Source organism: Stenella coeruleoalba (assembly GCF_951394435.1).
Source record: "Stenella coeruleoalba genome assembly, chromosome: 16".
NCBI lineage: Eukaryota > Metazoa > Chordata > Mammalia > Artiodactyla > Delphinidae > Stenella > Stenella coeruleoalba.
In genome coordinates this window covers 33,110,354-33,123,506 of record NC_137162.1, presented here as the reverse complement: position 1 = coordinate 33,123,506, position 13,153 = coordinate 33,110,354, and the positions used below count along the sequence as shown (strand labels likewise).

Here is a 13,153-nt window from a genome sequence, read left to right as displayed (position 1 = left end):
TGCTAACAAAAGATCAAGATGAAAAAAAATTAATTACACGGGACTGAGTGAACTGATGAGAATGATTATAATTTTTGTGACTTGCCATTTGAATAAAAAAAAAAAAATCTCCCCCCAAAAAATTAAATCCACTGGTTGTTACTTAAAAAAAAAAAAGACCCATTTGTTGATTTGACCTGATGTAAAGATAATCCGAAATGACCCAAAAATGGAATGATTTCTTGTCCTTATGGATGTGAGCAATAGTCCCTGAGTTTAGTACTTAAAGTGATGTCTCGTAATGAGTATTTACTTTGGCGTACCTAAAAGGCTGTCTGGCTTTTCCCTCCTGCCCCTTAGCCACTTTCTTCCAACCCGGATCCCACATCAGAAAAAAAAAAAAAAAGAAGGAAAACAGAGCCTTCCCAGCATTGCTGCCACACCTGCCCAGGCAGAAAGGCCCTTTTGCTTAGACTCCTCCTCTCCTTGATCTGAACAACTAGTTGCTTTGAATTTGGAAGAAGAATCCTTAGAGGCTGAGAGAGTAGGAAGGAGCAGAGATGGGGCTAAATGTCATCCAGTGACTTAATTAGTAGAAGAGAAGCTAACTTTGTTACCCACCCAGGTCCTTGGACTCTTTAATCAACAGCAGTTGGTAAGAGGCCAGAGGAGAAATTCAGGCGAGGCTTCATTGGCACTCGCAGCTTGAGGGAGAAAAACAAGACACAGGTGCCCTTGTTTGCTTCCTGGGAGGGGCGAGGGTGGGGGCGGGTTGGTGGGTCGGGCCGGAGGGGCGGTTTAAGTAGTCTGCCCACCCCCTTGGCCGTGCTGTGTGCAGGGATCACAGCAGTCCCCTGCTTTGCTCCTGGCGCCTCAGGAGTGGCAGTTGGTTTGTGGCCTTTTTGTGTCTTATCCTTCGTGATTTGCCCCAGCGGGGCATGCATGCAGTTATTTTTAGTCCCTTATAGTTTCTTTGTATTCTGTTGCTCCAGGAGACGTTTGCTCAGATGCAAGCACTCCAGTAAAGGGGGCCCAGGTCCCAGCCCACCTCGACTCCAGCGTGTTGTTGGCACATGTGGCCTCACTGAGGTCTAGGGTGAATAACTTGTCTGCGAGCTGTGGAGACCCAGGGAGGAAACCCTTGCTCCCCGCGTTCTTTCTCGTTCTGCTCTGTGGCTTAATGGCTCCTCTTGCTTTGCAACAGATCTGCAACATGCTGAACGCCCCAGCGGATGAATACTTCACATTTCAGGTAACTGCCCTCTGCCAGGCCTCCCCTGTCAGTGCGGGGAGGGGGGCGGCACTGACCCTCTCCATCCCCAGAGCCTGCCTTGTGCTCGGGGGTGACCAGGAGGCACACGCAAGGCGTATGTCCCACTCACCCTGGCTGGGCTGGTGGCCACCAAGCAGCACGTTCTTCAGGGAAAGGAGAAGAGGGGGGAGGAGAGAAGGGTGCTTGTCACCCCAGCATTTGGCGGGGGGGCTGCCACTTCTCCCACCCAGTGCCTAAACCAGCCCTGGCACGTCACAGGTGCTCAGTAAATGGTCTCTGCCTGCATGATTAGCTGGATACATCCTACCACCTGGGTTCAGCCCTTTGGAGGTTTCTCGGGCCCGTCCCGGAGGCTTATTGCCGCTGTTATCAGGAAAAGGAACTTCTTGTTGGGTTCTTGGGAGCCCCTCCTGCTGTCAGACTCTTGGTTTTATCTTTCCTCCTCCAACATCCAGAGATGCCCCTCCCCACCTGTCCCCTCTTCCACCCCCTCCCCACCTGACCATTGGCCCGGCAACCTCTCCTTTTCCTCCTTCTGGCCCTTGCCGTTCTGTGTCCTGTTTTAGCAGACATCCAGTTGGAGCCCAGCCCCAGTCGGGAGTGGAGATGGCCTTCCCAGTGGGGGCCACTAGCGTCTGTCTTCCGGTCTCACCCCGACACGCCCACAGAGCCCCATCTCTGCCCACGTGGCACAGCCGAAGCCGGCCTGGGGTGGGTGGGGTGAGGGGCGCGCCCTCAGCAGCAGGGGCCCCCAGGCCTGGGAAACCTGTGCTCACTCGCCAGTTACGGGGCAGGTTTCCTCCTGGTCTCTGCACTCCTCTCTGCTCACCACCGTGGAAGCGTGCAGACACCACATGGCGTTTGCTCTAGCTCTTTCCTCCTTGCCTCCGAAGGCCTAATTGTGACCACACTGTGCCCAGCCATGACCCCTCTGTTTATGGCAACTGGGTGCCAGGAAGGAGTGCACAGGCAGGAAAAAGGGACAAGGACTCTCTAAGGTGTCTGAACCTTAAGCAGTCATAGTCTGAACAGGGAGGGCAGGGAGCTGGCCCAGAAGAATCGGGCCGCGCTCAGAGGTTTGGGGGCCTGTGCTTTCTGTGTGTGTGGGGTCCTCGTGTGGCCCCCGTGGGAGCAGCCACACAAGGGCTCTGACGGTGCAGAGGAGGCTGGGCACCCACCTGGGGTAAACCTCCAGCCTATAGGAATTGGCCAGCTCCCTAGGAAACATCAGTGTAGTGCCCGTGAAAACATGCTTCTCAGGTCTCTTGACTGTAGGAAGGATGACCATCAAATGGCTGCTGGGCTGGGAAACCCACTGTCCACGCAGAGGCTGCACTTCCTGTGGGCCGGGATACTAACACAGGCCAGTTCCTGGGAGATGCCAGACTCCTCTGACCAGCACTGTTGGTCCTAGGAATCCCCTTCAGCCCTGCAAACTCTTTCAGAACTGCACTGTGGTCTAAGACACTCCCACCCAGCTCTCCATCCTTCCTTCTGTCCTTAGCCCTGGGGTCAGGACTGCATCTTTTTTTAAAAAATAAATTTATTTATTTTTGGCTGCATTGGGTCTTTGTTGCTGCGTGTGGGCTTTCTTTAGTTGCGGTGCGCGGGCTTCTCATTGCAGTGGCTTCTCTTGTTGCAGAGCACAGGCTCTAGGCGTGCGGGCTTCAGTAGTTGTGGCTCATGGGCTCTAGAGCGCAGGTTTCAGTAGTTGTGCCATGTGGGCTCAGTAGTTGTGGCTCACAGGCTCTAGAGCACAGGCTCAGTAGTTGTGGTGCACAGGCTTAGTTGCTCCGCGGCATGTGGGGTCTTCCTGGACCGGGGCTTGAACCCGTGTCCCCTGCATTGGCAGGTGGATTCTTAACCACTGTGCCACCAGGGAAGCCCAGGACTGCATCTTGATGGGCTCTCAGCCTCCCTCTCTGTTTTCCCTCATAGGCATTGCCCCTGTGGATCATTCCAAAAGGCAGACTCAGGATAGGGTGCCCATCCTCCGCAAACCTCCACCCTGCTGGGCCTTCCCATTCTGTCCACCTGCTCGCACCCACCTCCATTCTCACTAGTCCCCTCTTGCACCTGAGAAGTTTAATGAAAAAACCAATGATTCAAAGTGAACTGTGGTCAGAACAAACCTGCAAAGGCAATGATTCTCAAACTGCGTTTCTTGGGGGCAGGGTGTACATATTAGCTTCCTGTTGCTGCTGTAACAATTACCACTTAGTGGCTTAAAGCAACACAGCTGAGTTATCTTACGGTTCTGGAGTCAGAAGTCTAAAATGCGTCACACTGGGCTAAATCCAAGGTGCTGGCAGGACTGTGTTCCTTTCTAAAGGATCTCGGGGAGAACCTGTCTCCTTGTCTTTTCCAGCTTCTGGAGCTGCCTTGTCTCATGGCTCCCTTCCATCTTCAAAGCCAGCAGTCACATCGCCCTGACTTTGCTTCTGCTGTCATATCTCCTTCTCTGATTTTTGATCCTGACTCTCTTTTCTACTTTTAAGGATCCTTGTAATTACATTGGGTCCACCTGGAAAATCCAGGCTAATTTCCCTATTTTAAGATCAGCTGACTAACAACCTGAATTCCATCTGCTGGTTTAATGCGCCTTCCCCATTTAAAGTAACCTGTTCACAGATTCCAGGGATTAGGAAGTAGACGTCTTCAGGGTGTTCCTTGAAGTGGAGTAAGGGGCTCTTCATTTAACGTGAATTAAAGTGATCCCAATTCACAGAAGAAAAAGTACATAGAACTTTCTGTCTTAAGTTTTTGTCCTATTTCTCTTAAATCTTAAGTTCCTTCTATCACTTTTCTGTGAACAAGCTCTAACTTAATAGCAAGAGACATGAACATGAACAGGTACCAATTGAATATGTACTGAAAAAACAGGCAGTCAGTAAAGCTTATTTTGGAAGCTTTTTAAAAATAAATACACAGGTGCTTACCTTGCACACAGGTAATATTTTCTGTTATTGATGTTGTCTCTCATCCTTGTGAGGATATAAGTATATAAATATTTCATAGTATTTTCCAAAAATGAAGACTTTGAGAACCACAATGCACTGCTTTTTCTTTCCCCCAAAGCTTTGACCATTAGGAAGCATGAATTGAGGTTTGGTTTCTCTGCGTTTCATTCTAAGTATAAAGGCAAGCTCTTCAACTAATAAGCAGTTGTTTATTGAGCATCCCTTATATGCCCAGCACTGTCCTGTCACTTAGGTAGAATTGAACAGTTTATGAAACAGCTCTTTGGTAAGATTAGAAAATAGCCTCAGAGACAACAATCAACAGTTCCAGAGATTTTGGAAATTATCTAAATGCTAAATTGTACAGTCAAGTCTAGAAGTGCTGATGGAATTCTGAAAAAGAAAAGTTCCATATGGGTGAAAAAAGTTAGAGAAGGCTTCAAGGGAGAGGTGAGACTTAACCAGAGCCTCTGAGGATGACTAAATAAGCCGAGGACAGGCAGAAGAAGGAATAGCCTGGCCTGATGGGTGCTTGGCTACCTTTGCCTTGTTGCATGCTGTCCAGGTGCCACACCATGGTTCTCAGGCTTCGGAGGACTTTAGAATTACCTGGGGAGCCTATTTAAGATGCATGCCCAGAGATTATGAAACAAGCTAAAAAGAGAAAAATCTGTTGCCCTTGATCTTTGGGCAACACTTTGAGAAACACTGCTGAACTTCTGTGTCAGCATTCCCTACTAGACTGTTATCTTGAGGTTAGGGACTGTGATTTAGTCACCTTTGCACCCCCAGCAGCTAGCCCAGGTCCTGAAACATCATGGGGCTTGACAGATGTTTACTAAGTGGAATCACACCACAGAACAAAAAACGATCTTGATGGGTCCGTCAGGAAAGCAGAAACCACACTATGTATTTCAACAGAGAGAATTTAATATAAGAATTTAGCTAAACAGGCTTTGGAGGACAGAAGAAATGAACAGGGGACACTGAGGTAACACAGGTAAATGCTTCCCATCCCTAGGGCTGGAGCGGGAGAGGCCAAAGAGAAGAGGGTAGGGTTGTCACAATACAGACACTTGGTTCTAGGACACTCAAATGTACTACAGCACTTTTATGGCTGTATAGTTCTAGCCGTGTTCTGATACAACATAGGAATTGTGCATCTAACACCCCGCAATTATTCTTTCTTTAAACTGAAAATAACCTAAGTGGGGAATAGTGAGGGCTCTAGTGGCTATAAAGGGGTAGGGCAAGGGAGCCCCATGATGATGGATTAATTCTCTATCTTGGTTCTAGGGGAGGTTGCACATATCTACCTATGTGATGAGTTGGCATAGAAACACTCCTGCCTACCCCCGCACGTGCACAAATACATATAAATCTGGTGAAATCTGAATAAGCTCCATGGGTCGTACCAATATGTATTCCCTGGTTTTGTTAGTGTACCATAGTGACACAAGATGTTATCACGGGGAAGACTGGGTAAAGGGTACATGGGACTTCTCTGTACATTTCTTCTGCAACCTCCTGTGTACCTATAGTTATTTAAAAAAAAAAAGTTAAAAAAATAACCTTAGTGTCTTTATTGTTTGTAGAAAGGACCTGTAGATGAGACTGGTTGGGTCATTAAAAACGTCTTGTCCCTGCCTATTGTCAACAAGAAGGAAGACATCGTGGGTGTAGCTACATTTTACAACAGAAAGGATGGAAAGCCTTTTGATGAGTATGATGAACACATCACTGAGGTAAGCGCAATTATAAACTAATGGAGGTAGATGAAATGCATGAAATAATAGAAGATGCATAATTATTTGTTATTCTGGAATGATGTTTCTGAAGGGCAATTAAGACGTGAGTCACACATGGTTGCAGTCAGTATATTGTTATTGTGTCATTTCTGTTTCCTGACTTCCGTAAACTGTACCGTTTTCTACCAAAGTGTGAACTTTTGGCTTAATCAAAATTCTTTTCAGTACTAGGGAATTGGGGAAAGGTCTCTCTCTCCTTTCTCCCTACTCCCCTTCTATCACCTCTCACCCTTGCTGCCACCTCCAGCCCTCTCTGATTTTCAGGTCATGCTTTATCTACTGGATTTTTGTAATTCCTCTCCTCTAATAAAGTATTCACGATGCATGGAGCACTTTGAAAAGCAAGGGCTTAGCCAGTTTTATTGTCTGGCTCTGATTATTGTACTTTTTCTTTTTTTTTTCTTAGATTAAAACAAGGAACTGGGTTGTTGATGGTGGAAGGGAGATTGATTGATAGGAAAGCATGCAAACTGTTGCCTCCAAATCATTTTTTCTTTAGGTTTAGAGAATCGAATCACATTCTATCTATTTCAGACTCTCACACAGTTTCTCGGATGGTCTCTTTTAAATACTGACACCTATGAGAAAATGAATAAACTGGTAAACAGAAAGGACATAGCCCAGGAAATGCTCATGAACCACACCAAAGCTACTCCTGATGAAATCAAGTCCATTTTGGTAAGTGAGGAATTCGTCCTGTGCCATTAGATGCTATCTAACCACGGCCTCTGGAATTCGCCTAATTACCCGGAGGTCTGCCAAATGAGAATAGGTTTAGTCCCGGGCTAAGGAGGGGAGAAACAAAGAAGGAGGGGTTGGGGGGAACTTGAGTGGCCCACAGTACACAGAGCCTTACTGACTTTCCAGGCTGCTTGGTTGGAATAGCACTTTGTTCAAAATAGCTCTGTAGGAGCTGGAGTAGTGAGGTCTAGATTCAAGAGTGTTAGCAAGGAAAAAAATATTTCTAGGGAGCGAAATGTCAGCTGTTGCCGTATAATGCCGTATAATGCCGTATAAGCTCTCAGTGGTGTATGACAATCAGCATTTCTTTCTCACTTACGAGTTTGTGGGTTGACCAGATTTCAACTAATCTTGGTTGGGCTGGGCTCCAAGCTGTGTGTCTGGTTTGCTTTCTGCGTCTATCATCCTTGACCAGCAGCTACCTGATAGATGTTCTTCTCATGGTGATGACAAGTACAAGAGAGCAAGCCCAGCTGTGCAAGCTCGTTTCAATTCTTTCCTCACATCAAATTCACTAAAATTTTCAAGGTACAAACATGACCAAGATCAGCATCATGGATGATTGGAGAGCAAGTAGATATTCGCTAACAGCGTTCTAATCACCACCAAATGAAGGGAAAATACAACACACCCACTGTCTCTATTCCTTTATTTCAAAAGCTTTCAGAGTGTGTGTGGATGTAGTTTTCCTGGGGTGTTTTTGTTTGTTGGCTTAGTTGGTTGGTTGGTTTTGGTTTTGCTGGGTGGTTTGAGACTTAAAAGAAATTTGATTTGAGAGTTTGAGAGGTTGAAGATGAAAATGTCTGGGGAGAATAAAGGGAAATTGCTATAAACTAAAGAAAAACAGATGTAAGCCATTCATTTTTCTCGCCTACATGCAAACAACCGACGTCTCCCTCACCCTCTCCCTCTCTCTCTCTTTTTTTTGAGACAGCTACTGTTACATTTTGGGGAGAAAAGAGAGATTAATTAATTTTTAGAGAAAATTCTAAATAATCAAGTGCTATAGATCTTCTTTGTATCCAGAATGTATCTTTCATGGAACTCATTACAACATAGTTTATTTTAACTGATTTTAAGAGTAAAGGAATCAGATAGAAATCAACTTTATAGCAATTTCACACCTCCTTTGCTTTTACATTTTAGAAATTTAAAGAGAAGTTAAATATAGATGTAATTGAAGACTGTGAAGAAAACCAACTTGTCACAATTTTGGTAAGTGTTTTACTTCTATCCTTAATGCCTTTTAAATAAAATATAGTAGGACACTTGTTCTCATTTTTCAAGTTAGTGTTGAGTTTCCTCTTCTCTGGCACCTTTCAAAGCTAAAAAGGAAAGAGATTTCTTCTACAGACTGATCTTCTGGGTCCTTGCTTTTCTTTCTGTTTGTCCCCTACAGTACAATCCACAAAGGTAATTTAGAATCATAGTTAAACTAGATTACTGCATAAGGGAATGTAGGCACAGACTCTAGGGGTAGCATGGCCTGGTTTATTTTAATAGCTCTGGATTACAGCATGGCCACCCTGGAAGACACGGCAGAATTACAATAGAATGTAGATAGACGCTTAGAGGCACCATTATCATCTGCCATTGCTAGCTTCTCTTCTGGATCCTGGAGGAATTCAGTTCTTTCCTATTGTTGCTATTGGGTCACCCCTATTATATCTAGTTGAAATAACTTCTCTTCTAGTCATTAAGCTTGTATTTTGTTGTGCCTACTGTTTAAACCCACCCAAACACATGTTCTACAATCAACTGTTAAACCCATCCAGTAAGTTTTTAATTTCAGAGATTATCTTTTTCAGTTCTAGGATGTATATTTAATTCTTTTTTTTAAAGATTCCAACTCTGTGCTAAAACTTTCCATCATTTAGGGCTTCCCTGGTGGTGCACTGGTTGAGAGTCTGCCTGCCAATGCAGGGGACATGGGTTCGTGCCCCGGCCCGGGAAGATCCCACATGCCGCGGAGCGGCTGGGCTCGTGAGCCATGGCCACTGAGCCTGCGCGTCCGGAGCCTGTGCTCCGCAGCGGGAGAGGCCACAACAGTGAGAGGCCCGCGTACCGCAAAAAAAAAACCAAAACAAAACAAAAAAAACTTTCCATCATTTAATCTACTTTATCTATCTTCTTAAATTTATTCACATAGTGATTTTGAATTCTCCATCTAGATACCTGAATCACCTATGTGTCTGGTTCTACTGTCTATTTTTACTCTTGGGTTTTAGTCATTTGATCATTTTAAAGCATACTTCATAGTTTTTAAATTGAAAACCAGACACTGTGGGTTAGGATTTGTAGGGGCTCTGGGTGATATTATCTTTCTGTTCAAAGGGTTAGAGTTTCTTCTGGCAGGTGAAGGAGTTGGTTTTAGATTTTGTTAGGGGTGGTCTATTTCAGTTTTGCTCTTGCTACTAGGGTAGAGCCCTTATTTCTAGAGTGTGGCCCTTCTGGGATCCCAATTAAGAACCTGGGATTACCAAGGCCCCTAGACCTTGAATTTCAGAGGCTTGAATACAATCTGCTCGAAATTGAAATAATATCACACTTATTTCCCTCCCTAACTACCTCATCCTGTTTTCCACTGCCCCTTTCCAACCCATGACATATGTTCTTCTTTCTGAACTAAGATTACTGAATATCTCACCTTCCACATTCCCATTTTTATGGGCTCTGTCCTCCCATCCTGGCCCTTGGCTGTACCACCACAGAGCCAGTGGCCTGTGACCCCTTTTTGAGGGATCTGCTCCCACTTTTATGTCTTCATGTCACTTGAGGCTCTTCCTCCTTCTCTCACTCTCTCTGGCTTTACCTCTGAGCACTTTCCTCTCACACTTGGCCCAGAAGATGACTCCTTCTCCTCATTTACCCCCAACAAAACTTATCTTCTTGTAAAAAAAAAAGCTTTAATTGACATCCATGACATGTTGGAAATTTTCTAGTTCTCTGTTAGAGGAGGAAGGGTCTTATGATGGAGAAGCAATAAAATGGGCAAAGAACCAGTAGCTTTACAATAAAACAGCCTATTTTGAATGTAAAATGTGCTTTAAGCTCATCCCAAATCATTGCCGCATAAAACTTAACTCAAGAAACAACCATATTTCAGAGGGGTTCTCCAAAACTATTGGCATAATTTCCAAGCTACATAAATATTTTTTTTTTTGCGGTACGCGGGCCTCTCACTGTTGTGGCCTCTCCCGTTGCGGAGCACAGGCTCCGGACACGCAGGCTCAGCGGCCATGGCTCACGGGCCCAGCCGCTCCACGGCATGTGGAATCTTCCCCGACCGGGGCACGAACCTGTGTCCCCTGCATCGGCAGGCAGACTCTCAACCACTGCGCCACCAGGGAAGCCCCAAGCTACATAAATATTTATGCATCTCCACTTAACCATGATTTTCTGCAGGGATGCATTTTAAGTCTCAGTTCAGGGAAGGTGTGGTCCTCTTTTATAGGTATAACAGCAGGTGCACGTTGCTGGGCTGGGAAGCACTGAGGTAGCAGTGCAGTGACTTGGGCAAAGGAAGTAGGGAAAGTCGTTGTCCCATCTTCCCCTCTGCTTCCCAGGACATTTCAGTTCACTCGCGGATGCCCTGCAGCTCACATTTACCAGACCATGGGAGATGAGGACAGGGCGTCCCAGAGAAGTACCTCATTCAGTCCTCCTTCATTCCATTTTGTTTTTCATTCATTCAGTAATTACTGAAATGTCCTATGATACAAGGAACCGTTAAGCCTCGAGGGCAAAAGATAGTGTGGTCTGGTTTTCACCTGGTTCAAGAAGCCGCCTGTTTATTAGGGAGACAAAAAATACAAGCAGTGACACTGCCTTGAATGAATGGGTTCACAGGGCGTGAGCACCAAGGGCCCTGGGGAGGATAAGGGCCTGATTCTACTCACAGAAGATGATAGACTGCGAGATGAGGCCATGGCATGGAGGCCTGCAGGGAAAGCAGGAATCGGCTGGGCAGAGATTGACAATGGGGGCTTGGAGATGGCTGGAGATGGGATGGGGAAGCAGGACAGTGCAGACCAGGGCGTGGGGACACAGGAGACCGAAGACAGCTGGGTATGGCTGGAGCCCCAGTGAGCGGAAGAGGGGAGCAGCCCGTGAGGCCTGGCAGGGCGGTGGGACGAGACCATGGCAGCCTGGCACACTGGAACCTGCGAAGGGACCTGATCAGATACCCAGGAGCTTCTTCCCGGAGCAGAGGGAGTCAGCCAGCTGGGATGCAGCAGGTGGCTGGCGCCATGTTATGGCATGTGGGGTGGCAGCAGCCTCCCCCCTCTCATTCCACCTCAGCTGTGGGTTCCTTCAGGGAGGGGAAGACCAGCCTTTGGGGCCTGAGTTCCTACTTATCAGATGAATCAAAAGCCTTTATTTCTATCAGCCTCTCTGTATCACTGCTGCATGACTGCTGGTTTTCAAAACCTGTGATTGCCATATTGTAGTATTGTTTTATCGGTTCGCCTGTAACTGTAAATGGGGGCTGGGAGTCATAATTCTGAGAACTTCTTACTTTGTTTCCTGCTGAAATGCGCGTTTACGCTTTAGTGTGACTGACCTGATAACGCGTTAAAAAGCATTTTCACGTTTGATCTTTACATAATACTCTGGGGACAGCAGGACTGAGGCGACCTCCAGCAGGGAGGTTCTGGGCATTGGGCACCCCCTACCGTACCCCATAATTCTTAGTCTGATTTTTTAAAAGATGTGCTTATTTTTTGTCTCTCCCCACGAGAACGTGTGTTTCAGGGGCAGTGACAATGCCTGCTTTCTTCATTGCTTTATCCATAATGCCTACCACACAGATAGGAACCAATAAATGTTTGTTGAATGAATAAAAATGAATGCAGAAAAAGAGCCCCTTTGGGCAAGGAATCTGGGAGGGTCTGGAGAGAGAGAAAGTGATGAGAAGGCTTTGGCAGAGGACGCAGGAGGTCCTGTGAGAAGGGAGTTTTGTGAAGTGTTACTAGGGGCCATGAGTTGAATCCCCTCTAATTTTCTTTGACACATGCAAATAAAATTGGCACTGCTTTTTCATTAAAACAACAAAGACAAAAATGTTACTCTTGTCACTCCCATTCACAGATGAGAACATTGACGTATTGGGTAGCATCTTACGGAAAATCCCGAACGAACCTTTTGGCCAACCCAATAGCTAATACCGACCCAGAACTGAATGCTAGTCTCCTGGCTCCAAGCCATAGCTTTGTAGGAGAGAGATCTCTGCCTAAAGTGACAGTCTGAGAGTGGCCTTGAGGAGAAGGGGGCACAGGAGGACCAGGAAGTTCCCTGAAGAGAAGGGCAAGGGTTTGAGGGGCCAGCCCAGACTCGGGGGTTAGGGGAACAGAAACCGTAATTGTACTTAAAAGAGCCATATACCATTTGGTGTTGACTTTTGTACAAATAGAGCATGAATCATCCTCTGGGAAACCTTGAACTTACTGAGGGACGTGATCTTAGCACAGTATTAAGGATTTATAATGGGCTCAGTAAATACCCACTGAACTGAATTGCTTCTGCATCTGCTGGACCCACACAGCCCTCGCCTGCTTCTCTCCTCCCGTGGGACTGTCTCTGACCTGCCTTCTACCAGATCAGCTGAATACACAGCCCTCCAGAGTCTCTCCTCCTTCAGTTCCCCCAGCCTGCCTGCAATTTCTCCCAGCCCTGGCACTGACTCTGTGCTCTGGGAATGTTCTAAGCTCTCACCTTTCACTGGTCTGTATTTTATAACCATTTTAGTAAGTTAAATTCCTTAAGGCCAAGATGCAGATTTTTATCTCCCAAGCCATGTCAATATTCATGGGGCTAATTCACTGTTTTTTCACCTAGTCCTAAATCCTGACAGGGGGGTGGGTTAAATTAGATGTCTGCAAGTGTACCAGTACACTGCGGGGCATTCATTCATTCATTCACTCAACAAACATTTACCAAGCACCTCCATGGGACAGGCCCTGCAGGTTCTGAGATACCACAGCAAATAAAACAGACCAGATCCCATCCTTATGGAGCCCACAGACGAGTAGGAAAGCATCACTGAATAGGTAAAGATAATACGATAGAATCGAATTAAGCCATCATTTACTGTTTACTGAATATTTCTGGAATGGAAAAAAGTTGAGTATTGAAAATGGGTTAGGCTGCTGCAAGTAAACATTTTATCTTGCATCAAAGAAAGAAAATAGCCACTGGGGTCTGATTTAGAATTGAATGCCATCACTTAGAAAGCTTCTCAGTATAGCTGGGCCTCAGTTTCACCATCTGGAAACTGAGGATCATTGTGTAGGTTTGTTAGGATAATAAGGCATAACCCAGTATTGGGCAAGTAGAGACTCAGTGAATTGCATGTGGCATCCTTTTATTGTAATTTTGTTTTATGTCCAATG

General features: G+C 46.0%; 1 protein-coding gene across 2 annotated transcripts in view; it reads left to right on the top strand.

The window, feature by feature from the left end:
• PDE6C (phosphodiesterase 6C) overlaps positions 1-13,153 on the top strand; it is a gene marked incomplete at its 5' end in the record, with an annotated part of 60,014 nt that overhangs the window by 17,066 nt on the left and 29,795 nt on the right. For both annotated transcript variants that reach the window (XM_079899652.1, XM_079899651.1), the window contains 4 exons: positions 1,184-1,231; positions 5,808-5,957; positions 6,555-6,698; positions 7,908-7,976. In XM_079899652.1, coding sequence (XP_079755778.1) covers positions 1,184-1,231; positions 5,808-5,957; positions 6,555-6,698; positions 7,908-7,976 — 411 coding nt within the window. The remainder of the gene's footprint in view (positions 1-1,183; positions 1,232-5,807; positions 5,958-6,554; positions 6,699-7,907; positions 7,977-13,153) is intronic.